Raw genomic sequence first — 23,991 nt, forward strand, 5'->3', positions numbered from 1 at the left:
ATAAAGGAAAAAAAACTATTAAAATTATAGTACTCAACAAATACCGATAACAAAAGACGAATACAAGTCACGTTTGACTTCTGCAATGACAAGAGGTGCTCAAAGTGGTTACCATCAGCGTCCAGACACTTCTGATGATGGTGAACTACAGCGCGAGCAACCAAAGTGTCCACTTGTATACATTTTTTTGGCATCCTCGGTATATACTTGATATCCTGGTGGGTCTGTTTCCTGAGGTCAATGTGGCACTTAGTAGGGTAGGGTGACTGTCTTCAGGAAAAAGGTCAGTGGGCTAGAAGAGGACAAACTGATCAAGAGATGGTTGGAGGAAAGTATGGCTCCGATGAAGGCATTAGGGGTAACATGTTTTAAAGAAAGACTATTACTAATACAGCAAACATTTAGATCTTCAGTTAAACAGTTTTGAAGAAATATTCTTCATGGTAAGGATTTTTAAGTAGAGGACTGCTCTACTCCCATAAACTTATTTTCTTGCCTTCTCTCTCTTCTGCTAAAAAATATATTGTCTCCTAAGCCTTTAATTTGTTTCTACCTATAAAAAAACCCCCAAAACTATAACTCATGAAAATTAGTCCCACGAGTTTCTATGCACGAGACAATGTTACTGTAAAAAAATGTAGGATGTTATTTGATTTAAGAATATGACTTCATTCATACAACCGGAATTTCTTTGTTTATTCTTTAGCCATGTTCTGGCCTTTAACATTTGTTTCTTTGACAGTTATACAGGCAGTTTTATAATTTCACCATATGCCTCAAGGGTCCAGAAAGCAAACTCAGGTTAAGACAATTAAATAAAACAGACAGTTGAGATAATAAATTTACTTAGATCCATTCACTTAGCATCAATGCGTAACACATTCCAAAAGCAAGCAGATATCAGATTGAAAATGTCTTAATTGGGTTCAATAATTCGATAGATGGTCAAACAGTTTTCACTGTGTATGCTTTGGGGCATGCATTTCATTCCTTACTGATCCGCTTTACTGAATTAACATATCAATTATTTGTTTTGACAGGAACAGGGCAGATTATTGTAGGAAGGAGCAGTGGTGGGGAAAATGCCTGGCAGCTGCACAGAACACAGGGCAGGTGATGACACCAAATGGCTACCACCCAGAGATACCTAAGTGGCACATCTTGGCACATGTGGGTAAGTATAATGTTTATTAATCTAAAAAAATGAGAAAATATTATAAAAATAGAAGAAATAGAAAACCCTAGACAAGTCAAAATACAGAAAAAATTTTAAGCAAAGTTATTTGAATCAGGCAATATTTAATGTATCAAATAGTAAGCTTAATAGCTAGATATAAAGTAATTCAAACCCAGGACACTAACCATGCCAAAAGGCAGCAGGTATCCTGACCACCCCCAGAATCCTTTGCTAGGGTTAGTGTTCTCTGATTACACACTTAGGCACCCCCTGGTTACAAGAGTACTTGTTTGGTATTGAGATTATAAAAATAACCATTCTTTAAATGATTACACATAGTAAATAAAATTAGAACTATGCATAAGGATTTGAATAATTGCAATCTCTTTAAGGACCACTTGCAACCTCTGCCTGTTTCACAGACCTGTAGGAGAGAAACAAACAAAACAAAACAAAAAATGTGCTTAATGACATGTCTATAGTGTAGCATTAAAAAAAAATAAATGTATGACCTTTTATGATGGCATTGACCTTAGAGGACTACCTCCATTAACCATATTTTGCTACCAGTGTGTCCATTTCTGGTATCTGTGTACAATATTTTTTAACATAAAATTGGAAGGAGATATTCTAAAAATATCTCCAGCTGTTAAAATAACGTTAGGTTGGCTTCTCTCTAAATACGGCTGATGAGAAAAAACCTGCAAGATATGTACACAACTACTATTCTGGAAAGAATTATGCAAACTGAATTTAGAAAACCAGGGTGGATCGGGTTGCATGAGTCCTACTTCAGCATTTAAACTATGTCCATACTGCTTATTGGAAAAAAAATTTCTTTACTTTTTTCCTAGAAAAATATGATTAGGATGGCAAGGGAAAACATCCAGGCTCATTGAATACTTTATTTTATGTATTTTTTTCTGCTTTTTACTTTAGTTATATTTAATATTTCTGATTCACCCAGTAGACCACAACTACTCTGAAAGAAGAAAAGCAATCTCCAAATTACAGGATTTGAGAGACTACTTTGTATGTGGTGTTTGCTTAATAAGCATTTGCTTGATGAAAGATAGGGAGAGGAGGGAAGGAGGAAGGGAGACAGGGAAAAGGAGAGTCCAGCTGTTGTTGTACAAACTTGTCCCTTACCTGTCAAGCTTTACTTACCCCAGACAACAGCAGCTAACTCCTTTATCTGACTAACAAATAACTCCTTTTAGATCTCACCTTACATATAACTTTCTATGGGCGCTTTGACGACTAGTCAAGGGAGAATTCTCCTGCCACATGCACTTATCCACCCTAAAGCTTATCTAAAAATAATCATCAGCATTTTATGTAAATAACTGTTCGATGTGTGACTTCATTTATTAAGCTCGCATGATCGTGATGTTTGCTATCCTGTGGCATAGTCCTTGATTCGTTGCAGGCCTTTATTAAATGTGAATTACATGAATGATTTACTCATTTCGATCTCTTTGGTTAAAGGGCAGTGTGCCTGTATGTCATACAGAAAAACATCTGAAGGACTGAAGAGGAGAACCCCATGACCTTTGTTTTCCTACAGTGGTTGAGTTATTGCTTAATGAGAGATACGATTGTTGCCTGAGATACAAAAAGAGAGAACCAGAAAAAGGCAGCTACAAGGATTCAGATGTTGGAGCAAAATAAGAGTCATTTTTTTTTAAAGTAGGTTTTAAACAGTTTTTTAACTTAAGCAATACATGTTTTTGTTTTGTTTTGCTTTTGTTTGTACCTTTTGACCTTTTTTGTTTGTAATTTCGGGGTTGTTTTATTTGTTTGTACCTTTTGACCCCTTCACTCAAAATTTTGTACCTTTTCACTCCCTTCACCCATTTTGCCCACTCCTGCCTCTTGCAAGTAACCGGTGCTTTGTTCTCTTCTTTTTTTAGATTCCACATATAAGTGAGATCACATGGTATTTGTCTTTCTCTGTCTGACTTACTTCACTTAGCCAATGCTCTCAGTGTCCATCTGTGTTTTCACAAATGGCAGGATTTCCTTCTTTGCTATGGCTGAATAATATTCCTGTGTGTGTGTGTGTGTGTGTGTGTGTGCGTGTGTGCAGGCATGTGTGTCACACTTTCTTCATCCATTCACCCATTAGGTTGTTTTCATATCTTGGCTATCACTAATAACACTGCAGAGAACATGGTGGTACATAGGCTTTTTGAGACATTTTTGTTCGTAACCAATCAGACAGTACTCTGCCATTGTAAATACATGATTGTGTGTTTGTCTGTTATATATCACAAAAACAAATTATATTTAATATACTGTCTTGTGACTCACTTTTTTACATAACAATATTATACAACGTGCAATGAGCATAATAATATTCTTATAACTGCACAGTGGTCTGCTGCACAAAGTATTTCTTGAGGTGCTTTCTTAATATAGACTTATTGGGTCCATGAGCAATTAGAGCAAAACAACATTGAATGAGCTGACAAAGGGGTTCATCTACTTCCCATTTCTTGGGGTGCTCATGTACGGGCTGGACGCCCACTTAGTGGGGGTAGTGCAGAGAAGAGACCAGCATTAGATTGGCAGAGAAGCAGATGGTCCTAAAATTCTAATTTTGATATGCTGTGATTCTACGAGTGCTAAGAATGGGCTCAACTTCTGCTTCTCTCTGTGACCTACTTGAGAGAGGACGCTGTGTCCATGGACGTGAACTTGTTCTGAGATGCTGCCTCGCTAGCAGATATTTAATGGTTTCATAGTGTCCATGGTCGGCATGGTGGGAGCATATGTTTTCATCTCACATTTATCTAAAAGTGACTTTCCCACCCAGGAGAAGGGGTTCAAAATCCCCACCCCACCTCCTCAGTGAATATGGACTCAATGAGGAGCCTGAGCTCCACAGAAGAGAACAACAAGAAGGAAACATTATGCAGAGTCCTTGGAGGAAAATATTTTTCTCCTTATAGGCCTGAAGACTATGTATTAAAAAAAAAATAAAAATCTCTACTTTGAATAGTTGAAGGACAGTACCCACAATTACCTGACACAGATACTAAGTGCCCTGAGCAAACATACCAGAGTAGACGAGAGTAGGACAAGAAGAGCACGGAACACAAAGAAGAAGATCAGCAGAACCTGCACAGTGAAAGAAAAAGAGATAATATGCCGATCAGGAAAAAAACAAGGGGGCTATTAAACATAATTTCCTATTGCTTTAACCAATTTCTAGTGAAGGTGAAATTAATATCAAAACAACATTGATAGCATGTAGTGAGCTGCAATTACATATAAGTTAACTATGTAATAGTGAGGATATACTTATTTCATAATTCTGTCATTTTCAATTTAAACTTTGTTGCTTTTAAATAAAATCTAGGGCAAAATGCCCCTCTAGATAAGGTTGTCAACACATATGTGGGTTGCAGGAAGATCCCATGTAAATCACAGTCATAATTCTTATGTTCACCATGGGTTAGGCAAGAAAGTAATGTTCTTCAGACTGTTACCCTAATAAAGCTTACTCAGGATTGGGTACATACATGTCACAGAATTGGGATGCTATCACATTTGTCATTTAATAATATCATCATCATAAAGTTATTATGAGATCTATAAGAAGGAGCAACTTCTCCCGGTAAAGGCTATCAGGGAAGCAGTGTCTCCTAGAATAACCCATTTCAAATAAGGCAAAAAAGGCATGGAGAGTGTTCTCTGAATAGCATTGAAGGTCAATCAGTTTGCAAATCAAATTGAGTTCCACAGGGCACAGTGGAAAGATCTGGGAAACACATCAACAGTGGCTAAAAATACAAATACACGAGAAGATTTTATTTTGATAGGTGCCGTGGGACAAGGCAGGGTGGCCAAGGATAACAGGAATAAAAGACAGAATTAAGTGATCTCAAGTTTCTGAACTGAACTTTGGCATAATGTTGTTCTTACATGGCAGCTGACTTAGGCATCCAGCCTTACACGGCTTCCCTCTGTGAAGCAGGATTAAACATATGGGGTAGAGTCCATTATTCCCCAAACTTGTGAGAATATAAGAAATGAAGGAGCTTTTGAGGGGGAAGGAACAAGCAAGTGAGGGAGTAGCCATGAAGTCTAGAAATAAAGATAATTTGTTTACAGATTAGAAGAACCCTCTTCTTCTCAAATGCTACAGGTATAGGTTTATTCCATGAAAAACAGCAACACATATCACTGGAGGCAATGTGTCACACATGCATGGACTGATGTAAACGCTGCATTAAAACACCATGTTCATTGCAATTCTGACTGAACTATTGTTACCACAGAGGAACAATGCCATGAAGATATGAAATGTCATTGAACGTATCATGTTTGCTTGTGTGTACCAATAAACCATTTATTACATACATTTGTCCATCTTTCTAATCACACCCTCCCTGGATAATCACAAGATGGATGCTCAGGCGTGGCCACTTCTTGAGTGGTCTTTGAAAGTCACTTTACCTATTTGAATTAAATTCATTCATTCATTCATTCATTCAACATCATTAAGTAAATCAACAGCAAATGTATAAATTTTTATTAAATGTGTGTTGAACACTTACAATGTAAAGTAGGAATATTAAGACTAAATTTTCCCCAATAGGTTAATTTTTCAAATTAAATACATGGAAGCAAATTATAAATTATAAATTGCAATTTATAAGTTATAAAGCCTTACATAAATAGTAGAAACTTCCTGAATATTATTTTAATGTCAACTAAGGGGTAATCCTTTGTGTCCTAATATGAAGGAAAAAGTTTATGTTTAAGAATATAAAGAAACTCTATGTTTTTGGTCTGAAGAATGCTTAATTATACTAAAGTTGATATAGCGTTTGGGGATATTTAGTCAACATTTCAAAACAAGTCATGTTGAAGAAATTTGGCAGCAGGCTTTGAACAGTTGTTCTATTTTAAATAGCTTACTATGGGATTGAAAACATGCTTAATGTAATTACTAAATGTTATTTATTTTATTCTGTCAAAATTTTAATTTTTATGTTTATCATACATGCCTCCCTTAATTTTCTGGATGACTTTGCCTGTAGATGATAATTTGGAGTACAGAGTAAATATAACTAAATCAAATTGAAGTTTATATTAAAAGCAGATTTCCTACCCAAATATATTACTGCATGTTTCTTTATCTGTCACTTTTCCTTATTTTCATGTTTTATAGTGTTTTCTTTATGATACAAACTTATTCAGTGCTCAGTGAAATAATTCCTCTCTTGATATCATCTAACATTCCTTCCTCTTCCCTCCTTATTTTAGCTTCTACAAATGGAATGATATTTCAGGAAAGAACATCTGACTATGGTTTAAGTTCGAATGTAAATTGCACTTATTAATTGTGTATCCTTGGGAAAAGATATTTAATAAATCTGAGATTGTAAAAACAGTGTAATATCACCCACACATTAAGTTGTCATGGAGATAAAAGGAGACACTACAAAAAATTAATAAATGTCACTCCTCTTCTATTTCCTCCTCTTTCTCAGATTCATATGTTCCTATATAACCTTAAAATGTCAATTACTCATAATCGGCTTTAAGGAAAAATGGAATGTTATAATTCTAAATATATCCCCCCTCCCCCACTTTACTTTGTAGCTCTCTTAGATATTAGGCTATGTGACAATTTTCCCAGTTTATCATTAAATTCATATCTACTAGAATATATGCTAAAGCTCCAGTGAGTGAGATTTAGTATACCACATTTTTGAAGTTCTGTGCTGAGAACATTGATTTCTTTCGTCCAGTTTGAGAAAAGTAAGAGCTTAAGTCTGAAGTAGGAGGAAAAAGGAGAAGGAAATAATAAGGTGGGTTGGGATTAATGATGGTTATGGCTGCAGATACCCCAATTAGCAGACACGAGGTGAACTTATTCAGCCTGGAAGAATACCCAAGAGCATTGTATGAGAGGATGATACCAACCATGAGCCCATCCGAGAGAGGTCACTCTGTTTGACCCAAATAAGGACTAGACAATCCTTCTTTCCTCTGCAGTGCCGAGGCATATGAGAGGCAGCAAGCTGAATGCAAAAGTCACAGAATAATTAAGAAATAAAGAAAAGTGAGCTGTGGCTTCACAAATGAAAAGATACATCATTCCTGGTTATTAAGTAAAAGGCAGGAAGTATTTGCCAGAGAACCTTGGAGGTGAGCTTTCTCCTCCATGTCCGTGTAGCTGGGGCATCTCTGATAGTTAAAGTCTGAGAACTGAGCAGCTGTAGATGCACCCGAGGGTGATCCCTTTCTGTGCAACTGACTGGCCCAAGGACCACAGGGAAGAAATAGGAACTTAGATGACTCTCCGTTTTTCCCACTACATCCCAGCTTCTAGGAAAAATAATGAGCCTCACATTGACATAATTCAATGACACGTGTATGCTTACAATAAAAAAGTGAGTCCATTCGTAAACTGCAGTGAGAACCTAACAAGTGTCTGGGAACAAATTTCATGCAAGGGTAAGAGCAATATGTCGTGAATAATGACATCAGCAAAGGTAAATAGAAGTCTAATAAGAAGTGAGAGACGGAAGTCCTTGTGGGCTAGAAGATACACTAAATATTTTCATTAACATTTTTGCATAAATAGAAACCATTTTATATGTTATATGCTAAGCCTAAAATTAAGCATTTAGAATGAACCAATATTTACCAAACACATACTGTGTGTCTGACGCTATGTTTGGCACAAATTAAAGCAATGAAAAAGTAAATCTTTCTTACTCTATGAAAACAAAATGGAATCATCTAAAATGTGCTGATTCTGCCAAAATCTGTTGAAATACATAAAAGTGAGAAATTAATACTCCAATAATAGTTGGGGAAGTTATTCAGATAAAGCATCCTACTAAAAACATGTACAATAGTTGGATAAAATATTTTTAAAAGCCTGTGTGAAAGCATCAGAGAACTTTCAAACCAATAAAGTATTAAATGGCCAATATTCAAGAGAATAAGGTAATAAACAAAAATGAGCATGGAATTTAGGGACTTGCTTCCTCTAAAGGTACCTACCAGTTACAGAAGGAACTCCTGAGAGGCTGAGAACCTGAAGAAGGAATGCAAAAGTCTCTTAGGCTTATAGGACAAGAATTGGAGCTCCAGTATTACTGAGGAAGGTGACCCAAATAAACTTCCTAGATTTGACCTTGCAACTCTGAAGGTCTACACTGCAGAGGAGGAGTAAGGACGAAATGCAAATATATCAGGTCTCTCAATGAATAAAGCCCAACTTAAAATCTTTGCAATTTTTTGTTGAATTTCAAATAATCTAGGATTGCTAATACCTCAGAACTTCTTTCAAAAGCCAAGTGAAATCTTCTCTGGAAGAAGTTAACATCATCCTAGGCCTTAAATTATTTTTGCAATTTTTCTATACAATTTCAACACCTAATCAAAAATAAGCAGACATACACGGTGACAAGACCATGTGATCAAAAACCAAGAGAAAAAAACAGAGAATAGAAACAGACACACACAGAGTTTGATGATGAACACCAAAGAATAATAATAATAACTTAGGAAGGATATGGAAGATTTGAACAACATAAGCAAACAACTCTACCTAAAGAAGACATAAAAAAAACTCCACCCAAACCATAAAACATACATTACCCATTTTTAGTTTTTTTTTTTTAAAGCACTGGGTGCTTCTAAATATTTGTTCAAAACTGGCTATTTGCTGGGTCATTAAGTAAGTCTCAACACATTTCAAATGATTTAAACCATCAACACAGAGCTTATTTCTTGACCCAAATGAATACAGGATGAATACAAGATGAAAATAAAGCTGGACTTAGCGAAAACATTTAAACCTTAAACTCATATATCAGAAAAGAATAAAAGCTAAAACTTAGTGAGGCTAGTATCCATCTTGTCATATATTCTCCCTCCCTTCCTCCTTCTTTTCTTGCTTTGGTCCTTCCTTCCTTCCTTCCTTCCTTCAAATCATATTTAATGGTGCACTACTGAAAGCTTTCCTTTCTAGAACAGGAATGAGACCAAAATTCCCAGCATAACCAAGATATTCTAAACCTTAGTGTTAAACGCATTAATATGTTGTTAAATATACAGAAAAGCAAGGAAATGATTACCTATAAGATAATGGCTATCTTTTTGCAGATAGTGATGAGTGAGTAAATAAGAGAGAAGTTTCTAGGGCTGGCTATTTCTTAAATTGCATGGTGGTAAATGGGTGTTTACTTTGCTCTTTTTTAAACTTAATTATACATGTATTTATGTAACTTTCTGCCATGTATTATATTTCACAATTTAAAAATAGCATTGCAAATGTGTTTTTTTTTATTTTTGAATAGTTTTAAATAGTGTTTTTGTGTTGCTTACAAAAATGTCTGAAAAACATTTCTATATACAGAATTTTGTTTTGGTATTTCATGAGAGGTTTATTCCGTCAACTGACAATTGTTTTCTTGAAAACCATAAATAACATCTTCAGTGTATCTGCAGTGATACTGAATCTAGTTTCAGAAATAACTGTAATCTAACAAGACATCTTTAATTCCACTAAAAATCAAATTCCCTCAGTTTTGTTAAAGCATTTCTCATTTAAAACCCTATGTATTGAAATTTCACAATTAAGAATCGAATTTTCCATCTTCAAAATTTTGCAATTGTTTCATGCATGTTCATGTTTTTCTCTTAACTAAAATAAACCCATCTTACTTGTTCTGTACTTTTCAGAGTATCTTGGCCAGAGATTTAATACATAAGTACTAAATATTATGCTTTTATGAATCAAATCAGATGCAAAAATTTTAGAAATATCCTTTAAGAAATATAATACTCTTTTTGTCAATCAATATGTTAAAGCTAAAATTACCCCTTCATTAATTGCATATGGATTTAAGAAAAAAAACTGGGTTGAAATTTGTCTAATTAACTTTAAACATATGTATGATGAATATCTATAAAGACGAATGCTCAAAGATGGCCCTCATAGTATTATTTAAAATAATTTTTAGAATTACATAACTGTAATTACATAACACCACTGCCTCAAGCGTTGCTCACATACCAATTTTTGGAGACTACCTGGTAAGAAATAACATGATAAACAAAGGTGAAGGAGAACAAAGGCTTTTCCTCAAGGTGAACATCCTGGCCATATCCTGCGCAGGCAGTAGAATCCCAAGCACTTTGGTTCTCAAGAGTCAAAACATAGACTGTGTCACCCCCTGGTAAAGGGAATGAAGAGAGGTCATGAGTAATGGATGAAGCAATGGGGGTAAATATCACTGGGCCCAAATAATAGCCCTTGATTTTACTCCTTCCTTGGTTAGTAAGTGACTTGCACAGCCTAACGTCTCTTGAAGCATCAATTTCCTCTTCACCAAATGGAGATAACTGACGTTGAGATGATTAGATTAGGTTAGCACTTCCTAAAATCCCAGAAGACTTGTTCTTCCAGCAGTTAATAGGTATTCTACAAATTATAGGCATTTAAAAGAGAAGTTAAGACATTCTTCAGAAATAACTTAATACAAACAAAACAACAACAACAACAACAATAACAAAACCTGGGCTATACAGTCAAGCAGATCTTGTTGCTATAGGACTACCTGGTGACTTTCGTGTGTAAATATTTTAGAAAATACTGTATAGAATTTTTTTCAAGTCTACAATGGACAATATTTCCCGCATTTTAAGCCAGGATGCTGATTACATTTGGGCTGTTCGTTTAAAATGATAGAATTGCTTTGCTCCTCTTGAAATGTTGTTGTATCAATGGTATGTCTTACAGTTGAGAGCTTGTCATATAGGTATAAATATATGTAGAATTTCCCAAAACTTATTTTATCACAAAATTGTTTTTCACAGTGTTTCATGAAATTAGGACTCAAAGAAACAGATATTGTCTGGTTCTATAGCTCATTATGAAGATATTATAATTCTCTCAAAGAGAAAACCAGGCTGATTAAATTAAGAAAAATAAGAGAGGAGAAGCACTTCTGGAAAGGGGGTCTCCAAAACTCTAGTCCTTTATAAAAGCAATAAGAACACTAGCAAAAATCAACAAAATCAACCTTTTTTTCAGAACTCTGAAAATTAACCAAAATATTGCAACAATCCATAGAACGCTTATTAAAGACAATAAGCTGAATATCAATAAGATACCTTCTCTCCAGCTCTGCAGTAGCCTTGAAAATCAGCTGCCTCACAATAACTGTAGCTACGGTATAAGAAAGCAGCATAGCATCTATAGAGGGGGCAGAACCTTGTCGCATTCCCCCAAATGTCCCATATCTAGAGAATTGTCACTTTTGACCTGTCACTTTTGTCTGGAAAATCCTAACTTGAATGTTTTTTCATCTGACCTGAATTAGAGCTCATGCAGTGATAAACCATGTCTCTGTGAATTTGTCAAAAACAATCAGGGGCAATAGTTTTACAAAGCATCTGTCTAAGGCAGTGATACCAGTTGAAACAAACAAGAAACTTACCAAAAACATTACAAAGAAAATCTGGAGAACGAGATGTTTATAGGAGGCTTTCAAAAGCTCTGACATATTCCTGGGGATCTAGAAGGCCACAGATGCAATGCTATCAGGAAAAGATCTGATAAGGCTCTATCATGCTTCTCTGGCTGACCTAAAGGCTCTGTGTAAGCAGAGTTGGTAGCTGATGGAGTGTTCATGGCCTTGGTACTTTGTCCAATCATTAGCTGACTACTAAGCTACAGAGCAAAGCCTTCAGTGGCTGCACACAATACATAATTCAGTCTTTACAGAATTAGCTCAGGAAAGTCGCTAAACCAAAAGCAGCAACAGTAACAAAAACAAACAGCAGCAACAATCAATACAGGGATATGGGGAGGGTCCACATTTCAGAGTTGCCAGAGTTGCCACATTATATTATATTAAATTTCCAGTTTTAAACAAACAAAAATGTGACATGATTTATAAATCGTGATATCATACATGCTAATATACACAAAAGTATGGCCCATAAACAGGACAAAAAAAAAAAAAGTCAATAGAAACTCCCTGAGGAAGCTCAGATGAGAGACTTACTAGACAAAGATTTTTAATCAAGTACAATAAATATAGTGAAAGAACTAAAGAAAATTGTGTCAAATAAATTAAAAGTCTGAGAATGACTCCTTCCAATTGTGACTTCCAACAAAAATACATAAAATATTAAGGGAAACAGAATAGAAATTCTGGAATTACAATGAAAAATTCACTAGAGGGTCTCAGCAGCAGATTTGAGCTGGCATAAGAAAGAATCAAAGAACTTAAGATAGGTCATTTGAAATCCAATCTAAGGGTCAGAAAACAAATGAAGAAAAATTAACAGTTCCTCAGAGACCTTGTGGGATACCATCAAGTATACCAAAATAGGTATAACCAGAGTCCCAAAAGGGACAGAAAGAATATTTAAAGAAATATGGCTTAAAATTTCACACATTTGATGAAAACATTAATCTACATACCAAGAAGCTCAAGAAACTTTAACAAGATAAACTCAAAGATACCCCGATTTACATGCCACTTTATCAAAAGACAAAGAGCAAGAAAAAATCTACACAGCAGAACAAACAAACAAACAAACACCATCTACAAAGGTCCCTCAATATTAGGAGCTGACTTCTTCTCAGGAACTATAGAGGCAAGAAGTCATTGGAATAACATATCCCTTGAATGCAGGCTAGAATTAGTGACGTATTTCCAAAGAACTGTATAGAAAGATGGGTTAAAAGTAGCTTTACAATGGAGAAACTAGAAAACACTATCCAAATTTAACTTACAGATGGGAAAAGCAGCCTAGGGAAACAAAGTCTAAAATCTAACAACAATACAGAGTTAGATTCTGAAACCACAACCCTCTGATTCATTGACTTTTCATTCCAGTAACTCTCACTCTTTAGAATAAGCAAATATCACCTGAGGAGTTTATTAGAAATGCAGAATTCAGAGACCCATGCACAATGATTCTGATCCAACAGGTCTAAACTAGAGTCCAAAAACATGAGTATCAAACAAGTACCTCAGTAGATTCAAATGTCTGTGATTTTCGTTATGTATGTGACTTTGGACCATAACTTGAGAGATTAAAACAAACACACCCTGACATGATTTTTTTAAAACTTGTCATTTACACTTTTATATGAAAAGCAATAAGAAATATGCACCACTATAAAGATCCTGAAATTATTTTGAAACTTTCTGCCATGACAATTTTTCTCAGGAGAAATTAGAAACTGCCATAAAATTATCTAGGTATAATTTACAGAATGCTGAGTCAAGAAACAGGTGTTAATGTTGGAATGATGAATCTTGTCCTTTTCCTCACTCATACATTTGTAATAAATGAGCCTCTAGAGACTAAATCAGATGGTGGGTTCATACAGATTTATGTCTTTTATTCCCTTTCACTGAGAAAATAAAAAGGTAGATGATGAATATGTATTTTCCTGGCTGTTCCACAAACCACATGCATTGAACAAAGGTATTAGTGGAGATGTCACTGCCTCAGTGACTCAGTCTTACACTTGTCCCAGCCCCTGAATGTTGGATGGCACTCTTGAAAAGTATGTGCATCTCTGTGCTATGAGCTTGGCTGCAATTCTAGTTAGAATTCCATTTCCAGATGGCTCCTATTACCACCTAATTATTTTTAAACCCTGATTTTATTTCAAACAATTCACCATTGTCAAGGGTCACCATAAAGTACAATATTGCTGAAATCAAATAGTTTGGGTTCTAGGTCTATGGTTAGGAGCGTTCAAAAATGGCCACTTTTGAGTGATTGATAGACCATATGGTGAAATCCATGGCAAACCTACAAATCCAGCTTTAAAATTTTAATAAAACTATAAATAATTTTTACAATTATTCAGCCATAATTATTACTTATTTTATGTTAAATTTCCATCTCTCCTGATAAACAAATTAGAAAGTACCAAAGAAATTTATTCATTCATTTACTCATTCACTCATTTATTAATCCTTCTGATAGTTATTGAAGTCTTATTATATACCTCAATAAGATAAAGAAAACAGAGTCCTTCTCTCTAAGAATTTGCACCCTAGTGGAAGAGGAGATGATTACAAATTCTTATTACAATATTGTGAAAGAACATTGTAGAAAGGCGATATGATTAGATAACAAGGGCTGAAGAAAGTTCTGGGGATTTTTATCTCGTTTGTATTATTAATCTGTTTTTTAGACTTAATATGGATTGGAGACATATGGATTTGAGGAACAGGAAATAAGTCTGAATTTGGGCTTGGATTAATGACACGATTGTGACTGATTCTTTTCTTGCTTTTAAGTTCTGGTTCATTATAAGCATGGCACACTCATAGAATTAAAATGCAGTGCATTGTAAGTCTTGCCCACTTTGGGCACCTGTGTGTTTAAAACTAGTCCATATATTGTCTTTATACAATACACACACACACACACACACACACACACACACCATTTGTTTGATTTTGTTTTTAAATGCAAAATTATGAAGGCCTCAAAAGAATTTGATGAAAATTATTAAATCCAAACTCTAGAATGAGAGCTCACGTATATTTAAATGCATGGAGAATGGGGGAAGAGGGAATAAAAGTGTGCTTGCATTTTGTTTTCACAAAAACTCTGGGCTGCTATTAATTCTTTTAAATTTGGGGGATTCTCTTCTTTGCATCCCATGCTGCTCTTTTCTGATCATTTTATTTAGGATCCCTTTCATTAAAGATCTTCCAAAATACTCTATTTTTGTACTTGTTTAAAGTACAATCTGCTCTCTGAGTATTCATCAGTTGTTTTCCGTAGAAGATGTTGTTTCCCTCAAACAGAATCTGTAAAATGTCACTGTATTACTCACTGTATTTCTGAATGTGCCATTTGAGTGACACTTGGGATGTATGCCTCCACCTGTCACCTGAATATTCTGACTGCTACGTCCCTTTCCTGGCTGTGCTCCCTCAGGCCATATAAGCCTGAAGTTATAGAAGTGGGATATGAACATTTTAAAATACCTTTTACCCTGGAAGAGAAATTTCCTGGATTCCCCTGCTGACAGAATCATAATGCTACCTGTGCAACATGTTAAGCATCTCTGGTGACTGCTACTCAGGGGAGTTATTATTACTTTTTTAATATTGATTAGTGTCACCTTTATTCTCAACTGCCGTTGCAGGGTTTTGATTTTTTTTTTAAGATTTTTATTAAAATATAGCTAACGTACAATATTACATTAGTTTCAGGTGTACCTCATAGTTATTCAACACTATGGCACGATACATAGTTATTATTGAGGAGAATTATTAATTAATTACTTCACACCAATTATCACAAAGGCTACATTATCACTTACAATTTTAATTTTTCTCTGCTGGTTACCAGTGGTAAAAAAAGTACATTTTGATAGTTATTATTTTAAAAATTGATGTTTTCTGTATATAATCCAGACACTAACTTCTCATCTAGAGTGCCAAACCCCTATGTCTGACAATGTCAATTACTCCCTCCACCTCCCAGCATGCACTGAGTCAGGCCAAATTACAATAATCTGTTCTTTGTTATGATTATAAGCTAGCAACTTAAATCAAGAGCTATGTATTCTTTTCCAAGTACTATTATAACACTAATTTGTTTTGTGAACTTAGAACAGTTTCTATACACAGTCAACCCTTGAACAGCAAGGGTTTGTACTGCATGGGTCCACTTATACACAGGATTTTTTCAATAAATACTGTAAGTGTATTTTCTCTTCCTATGACTTTCTTAATACCATTTTTTTTCTCTAGCTTACTTTATTGTAAGAACACAATAGATAATACAGACATCAGTAAAATATGTATTAATTTTATTTTATTGGTAAAGCTTCTGGCTGACAGTAGGCTATTAGTACTTACGTATTTGGAGAGACAAAAATTAGATGCAAATTTTCAACTGCATGAGTGTTGGTGCCTCTAATCCTTGCATTTTTCAAGGGTCAATTGTGTATAAATTTATTCAACTACTAATGATAATTTCATATATAATAATGAGCTGATCCTAACATACTTTGAACATTTTTAATAATCACAAGTTATCACTGATCTAACTCTACAGTATTTATAGAAGAAGATTCGCATTCCAAATGGACATTTTATGCTGGTATTCAGGAAGAATAATTCCTCTTTTAAGGTACCATACTTTTGTTCAGAAGGTTGGTTTATGGGCCTCTGCATCACAATTCAGAAATCACTGAATCAAGGTGTATATACTGCAAGTTTAGCTTATCTTTACATGCTCTCCGTAATCAACCTGAAATTTTTGCAGACATTGTTTGACATTATGAAAGGGACATACCTTCACTGGATTTCCTTTAGCTAAAAGCAATTTGTCCATAAACAGCAGGGTCTACTCACGTTTTTCTTGTTCTGCTTCCACTCCTTCGCTTTCTGTGTCACTCGGCAAGATCCATGGTTGGTGAACCACCTGCAATTGCTTTAAAGATTCATCCTGCCAAAGAAAAAAATTCATTTTGGGTTAAACTCTAGAATAAACTAGTGAATTCTAATATAGGTGAACGTTTCAGTCTCCGTGAGTTACCATAATGAAAACCATAATAAAAATGTCCTCATAACAGAGAAGAGTTCTAAGTTTTAAATTAATTTTCATGTCATAGACATGACACAAACTCTGAACTCTTTGAACTGTTTTTTTTTTTTTTTTGGCATTCTACTTTTAATAAGATTTAACATCTTAATCAGAAGAAATAGCTAGACCCTGTTCCTTCCTGAATTAACATTTTTATGAAAATCTTATTCTTCGAAATATAATAATGAAAACATATTCAATAGTAAATTGCACAAATAATACCTCTGTGCCATCAAGCTTCCAAATTCCCTTTAATGAAAATAAAGATTAGTAGGATTTTGAGACTATTCTCAACTTCACCCTTCAGTACGACTTCACTACCTCCTTCCTCTCTCACATCCTTATTTTTATTAATATAGTTCTCATTTCCTTCCTTGCTGCTCTATGCCTTCTGTTTCGGACCTAAAGCAGACACTCATCATCCTCCATCCTGACAGTAGTTACATCCATCTATGAGGTTTTCTAGGACCAAGTTCTATACGCTCTCTATTTCTCCCCACCAGCTCTCTGCCATTCTTCCTGAGTGGCCTCTTCGTTACTCCCAAGAGAAGATCTAAACTCAAGGCCCTTTATGATCCGTACTTGTCTTGCTTGATCTACCACCAGTTCCATCTCCATCCTACCTCAACTGACACTGCCACTCCAGCTATAATGAACTGGTAGGTCCTTATTTTGTCATTCTGTCTGATCTTCCCAAATGTTTTCTCATGTTTTACTTCCCACCTAGAATGCACTATGTTTATTCATCTGCCTCAAACATGAAGAGTCCTTCAGGTTCAGGTGTCATCTCTATTGCCTTCCCTGATTCTCCAAGACAGGGTTATTTCTTTATTCTCTTATGTGCCGATTGCACCAATAGAGCAATTGCTATATAGTAATTGTCTTTTCATATCTTCCTGCCTCAAAAATACTGTGAAAGTCCTTGACGACATGGATAACTTTTTTTTACCTGTGCATTTCCAGCATCTACCTGCCCCCGACCCCAATAGGTATTCACTCAGTACACATTTGTGTAGGAGAAAGTAAGGAAGAAAAGGAAGGAGAGGATGAAGGGTAGGAAGGAAGAAGAAAGGAAGGATGGATCCCCTTTAGAATAAAATATAAGCAACAATTTCAAAGTTATGGAGTCATGAGTCAGAAAAATACTTTAAAACGTAAAATTGAAAATTAAAAACGTAAAATTGATGTCACCTGTCAATTCACTCTTTTGTTCTCTCAAATTCATTCATCATCTTTCCCCTCTTTTAATGATCTTTTCTTCCGATGTGAGATATGCTGCTTTTTTTTTTAGACAAATACTAACAAGGTGAAAATAAAGGCTGACACTCAGATGGGCACTTATCGGGTGATCACTTTAAAGTTACATAAATGTATAATCAGTACATTTTACACTTGAAACTACTATGATGTTGTATGTGAACTGCAACTGAAAAATAAATGGAAAAAAATAAAGGCTCACAACCCCTGATTTCTAAGAAACACGGTATTGCCAAACATTAAATGTTCCCTATGTTTAAAAAAAGTTACTATATAAGAATCCTATCTGCCATCTCTTGATTGTGATATTTATCTCTGGAGATGTTTAGTCTCAATCTAGAGTTTCAAAATGGCACAATTTGGGGAAGGTGTTAGGGATTGAATAGGGGAAGCGCAGGGGATATTTTAGGGAGGCGAATCTATTCCGTATGGTATTTTAATGGTAAGTACAAGACGTTAAGCATTTGTCAAAACCCAGACAACTTCACACCACAGAGTAAACCTTAATGCATGCAAATAAAAAAAAAATCAGTGAAATTGGGGGATCCCAGGGTGCAAGGTAAAATACTAAAAAATAAACTAAATATATTACAAGCATATGAGACAATCTCACTAAAGGGGGTGGGAGAATGAGGTGCTGACCTGAGTAACTCTGAAAATGAGTGAAGTCAATAAGATCAAAAGCAAAAGGAACTGTATGTAAGTTGATAAACCTGTTTCCTATGGGCACACAGGTTAACAATTCTGCAAACACTATATTTATTCCGGAATTGAAAAATAAAGTAAGTGAATAGCAGGTGGTGGAAGCCACATTTCTCAGTCTCGGAGTGAGAGTTTACAGATAGGCATGGCTAGAATGATCCATGGGATTGTATTCGAGTTGGAGACAACAGTATGAACTTATGTTAACTTACTACATATATAGATAGCTACACATAGAAATCTTTATAGAGATTTATGTATACATGGGTTACTAATCACACATATATCTCCCTGCTCTGGCAGCTGAGAGGACTTAAACACAACGCCACCCCAATAGCAATCAACACAACTATCACCTTGATTTTGATTTCTACTACCATTTTTACATGAAAGAATCAGTATTCTCACAGAAATGACTGATTCTTAGACAGAGGCAGGAAATATACAAAATAAATCTAGAGCATCTAGTAGTACCAGAAAGCAAGAAATGCTACACACACACACACACACACACACACACTCACACATACAATGGGGGTTATTATATCAAAGGCATAAAAGAACCAACTGAAAAATCTCTGTGGCCAAATCTAGAACAATTTGAGCAATAAAATACATAACACTGGGTTATTATCCAAAGTATTAAATAAGTATTAATGGGTCCATTCTGATAAAAATAAATGATTGAATAGATAAATGAATTGATCAATATGCCATGCAGAAGGATTTCAAATAATTTATGTAGCTACTCCATCCTTAAAGAAGTGGAGAATAATTTCCTACTCCTTAAGAGTAGCCTATATAGTGTAAGTTTCTTCCAAAGAGTACAACTTGGAAAGGGAAAAATAGAAAGAGTAACTTTACAGCGGAGAACCTGACTAACATTACCTATAACCAGGTGATTAAGGTCAACATCAACAGCAATAATTCCTTTGATGTATCTTTGATAGGATGGGATGAAATGGAATTTTATCTCTATGGTTTTCCTCCCAAAAACACATTATCGCAGTCTAACCGTAAGAAAAATATCACATAAACCTCAATTAAGGGGTGATTAACAAAATATGACCAGTACTCTTCAAAACTGTTATAGTCATCAAACAAAGAAAGTCTGAGAAATGGTCACAACCAAGAAGATCCTAAGGAGATATACTCGTAATTACTAAATGTAATATGGTATCTTGGATGAGATCTGAGGACAGTAAAAGGACATGAGGGAAAAACTGAGGAAACCTGAAAAAAGTAAGGATTTAGTTACTAATAATGCATCAATATTTGTTTATAGTGACACACGTACCATACTAATATAAGGTAATAATAATAGTTGAAAGTGGGATAGAGGTATATAGGAATTCTCTGTAGTATCTTTGTAATAGATTCTATAAAACTAAAACCGTATAAAGTTTTTTTTTTAAAGGCTTATTTTAAAAATTGAAATACCAAAACAAAATTTCTTAAGTGGTTTTCATTTTAAAAATAAAATCACAGCTCTTTTAGCACCAGCGACTCTTCAAAATAGCCTGTTAATCGGATTAAAACTTAAATTCCTGTCCTATGAGATGGACTTTGCCATGAAAAATCCTTGCCCCAGGGGTCAGAAGTCACAGCTTTTTATCCCAGTGAATCTAGGGCAGGTCACTTCCCCTCTTAGGACAGAATGGAGCGTGAAGGCACGGGTTTCGATCATCTCCAGTACTTCACAAGTAGTAAATGTCATGCAGGGTCTCTAGTCCCGCTCCCCGCACAGCAATGCAGGACATGCTGAGGCCAAAAGGGAACAACAACGGATCCAGAGATGGGGGAGTCATACCGCTATATTCTCGCTGGCAGCTGGGTTGGAGCCACACGATCCGCAACCTGTTGTCCGCTTCTCTGCCAACTGACCCCGCTTCTAGCTGCAATCCGCACTTGCTAGCTTAGCCACGGCAGTTACATCAGTGGCTAATGGCCAACCGGTAACAACTGCTGGCCAATTAGTCACAGCTGACGGCCATCTACTACCTGAGCCAGCACCTTTCCACGTGAGGCCGAGAGCCTGGAAACTGCTCTCCAGGACTCCGTCCCCACAGTAAATTTCTAGATCTAGAAATTTAGATCCTTTAGACAGTCAGTAGAATGTTAGCAGTACTAAATGAACTATTGGAGGGAAATTCAGCAAAATAAATTGAAGCTATTCAATCTTGGGCTATATAATTTACGTATAAGTCAGTGTCTACTTTTAGGATTTAACTGATTTTTTTTCAAATTTATCAGTTATTAGATTTGATCTTGCAGGACTGTAGACTGTACTAAAGAAGCAATATAAATGTGAAAAATCTTAGATTTAAAAATCCGTTAGAGTATAGAGGACAGCAGCAGTAAAACTTAAAATGTTTTCGTGTAACGGAAGGACATCACATTCCTGCAGTTTTTCAAAAATAGAACTGTAGTCTCTGAAGTTTAAAGAACTATGAAAAATGATCTTTTCAGTTTTGTAAGGTAAAAATCAAATGGCTAAAGCTCTTCATTTCAAACAGAAACATTTAAAGTGATCATGAAAAAAAATGTTTTTAATTAAAGAAATTCGGTTAATTATCTTTTAGGTCCAGATACTAAAACCTGTTTTTATAAGAGAAGAGATGACTAAAAGTCAATTATATCGCTTTCCCCCACAATAGTTCAGAATATTAAGGAATACTACTGATTGGTTTTCGGTTTTAAAGGCTTTACTCCTGAACAGTTAAGCAGCATTCAACTATGCTTTGTTTATTTCAAATTACATAAAGTACTTTGGAACGTTACATAAAGTACATGGAACGTTAGCTCAGTAAAACATGTAGGTTAGGAAGAACTTTAAAATGTTGAGTTGTTGCAGCCACAGGACTAGTACAAATATTACTGTTAACAGGTTGTTTGAGTGTTTTGCTTTGGCTTTCCCTTGAATACAGCTGGTAATATAATGCACCTGTTTGCTCTATCAATGCCAACAGATACTACATGTGTCCAAAGTTCAGCCCATCAGACTACTTATAATTCTTTTTGATGGGGTCAGGGAGCTCAAATCTTGAATATTTTTAAAAATAAGAGCTGACGTGTTCCTCTTCACCAACTTACTCAAAAATTTTTCTACAGGAATATTAAACTAAGTCAGAGCATAGTACAAACTCTTTCATATTCCCAAGAGCAAGTTCTTTGGATTGCTTTTAGAAGAAATGTCATTCATCCTTTTTTCAAAACACTTTCACCATACGATTGCAAATGTCCAGGGACTAACAGTGGTGGGAAATAGTGACATGTGTCATATGGAAAACAGTTGCTAGCCCTGTATCAACATATCATTTTATCTGCTAACAGAATAAGTGCTTTATAAACTTCAGCAATATTGTTATTCCACATGGATAGCTTATTTTTGGATTCTCGAAATGCAATCAATCAGTGATTTATGTCATGTGTGGCCATGAAATTTCAGTACATTCAGAGGGAAAAAAAAAATGCTCTTTTGCTGAAATTTTTACCAGTGCATACTTTAATTCTGAGGCAACTAAATATTTCTTTCCCTTTGGTTAAGAATAAAAATAATGCACAAACCAGCGGATTCCATCTTTCAAAAAGGATTAATCACTTTTAATTTTACTTCTATCACTGTAGGATCCCTTAAAATAAGGATCTCTGAAACATGTTGCATATAAAGCAAAAGAAAATTACATTCCACTCCAGATACATTGAATAGACTGCTTCTTCTGACAAAGAATCAAGCCTCTACTTCCATTAAAATGAAATCCTCCATATATATATATATATATATATATATATATATATATATAATTTACATACTTAAAATAATAAAGTTTGGAAATAACTTTGTATTTATTAATGAAATGTCCTGTATTATGTGGCTGAAATCCATAATTTTTTAGTAAATTATACTTCTGTAGCTCATTTCTTACCAGAATTGTAAAAGAGCAATTAAAACATAAGAAGGAAAGTAATAAGTTTGGGAATTTATAAGTTTGAACTATTGTGTTTCCCCCAAAATAAGACTGGGTCTTATGTTAAGTTTTGCTCCAAAAGTTGCATTAGGGCTTATGTTCAGGGCATGTCGTCCTGAAAAATCATGTTAGGGCTTCTTTTCCCATTATGTCTTATTTTCAGGAAAACACAGTAATAGGATTTAGGAAAAGAAAAGAGAAGGAACAAAAACGAAGTTAGAAAAAATATGGTAGGTTGTGAAAAACATTACAAGATAAATGTGAGCTGCTAAAATACATTTATCTGACAAACTTGCTACACTATGCTATGCATTGGAATTCCATTCCATTTTATTTCCTAAGTCATTTCATTTGGTGGATTTTTCTCTCCAAGGAAATAGTAAGATAAAGTTGAAAAAGACTTTGAAATGAACGAAGGATAACTACTATCCTTTAAAAGTGCAAGAAAGCCATACTGTTAGGTATGGAGGCATGAGTTAGCAGCTCTTGCATACTTTCTTGGTAAATAAGAAGTTTTAGATTCTATTATTAGATTCACAATCTAACGTTTTAGTTTGAACGTAGTCAATGCAAAATAAGTCATTTTTCTTGCTCACCCTTCCATTTATCTAATTTGATAGAGGCTCTGAGTCTTTCATTGACTTTGAGATATTTTACTATGTAATTTATAGAAATTATAGTAGTACTTTTAATTCTTGTGCATATAAATGCAAATTGTGTCCATTTGAATGTGATTAATTATTACCCTATGGATATCGATCAGTTTTGCCAGATTTCGCATCTGTTTATAACTTCATTTCAGAATTCCTTATTTGATGATATATGTGAGGGTCTGGATTCTCCTTTGAACTGGTTTCAACATCTTACTTCTTCCCTCATCAATTAATAAGTTAAATAAATCTTTGACGTGTTCATTTCCTATTTGTATGGGAACCACGGTTGTAACCTTTTTTTAAAGATTGTTATCCTTTAACAACATATATCAATTCTTAATGAATATCAATGACAAATTAGTGTTTCCTTGAAAAACTCCTGTTTCTAGCTTCCTAAGTGGAATAAAACCATGTTACTGAATAACAGCTATTTCAATTTTAAAAAAGTAAATCTCTGTGCATGATAAAGAGAGAGTTATCATTTCTTCATTATCGGAGAATGACATCATGTACGCTCCTTCAGAAGCATAGTTGGAACTTCATTGACAATCACAGACTACAACACAGGAGAAAAAGAAACAAAGTTGGCAGAAGTGATTCTAAGATATTACGTTGC

General features: G+C 34.9%; 1 protein-coding gene across 1 annotated transcript in view; it reads right to left on the reverse strand.

Annotated features, from left to right (window-relative positions):
- Positions 1–827: 827 nt before the first annotated feature.
- C14H8orf34 (chromosome 14 C8orf34 homolog) overlaps positions 828–23,991 on the reverse strand; it is a 300,332-nt gene continuing 277,168 nt past the window's right edge. Inside the window, 3 exon segments of the mRNA XM_033126929.1 lie at positions 828–1,601; positions 4,241–4,300; positions 16,564–16,657. Coding sequence (XP_032982820.1) covers positions 1,594–1,601; positions 4,241–4,300; positions 16,564–16,657 — 162 coding nt within the window. The 3' untranslated portion in view covers positions 828–1,593.

This window comes from Rhinolophus ferrumequinum, chromosome 14 (assembly GCF_004115265.2).
Source record: "Rhinolophus ferrumequinum isolate MPI-CBG mRhiFer1 chromosome 14, mRhiFer1_v1.p, whole genome shotgun sequence".
Taxonomy (NCBI): Eukaryota; Metazoa; Chordata; class Mammalia; order Chiroptera; family Rhinolophidae; genus Rhinolophus; species Rhinolophus ferrumequinum.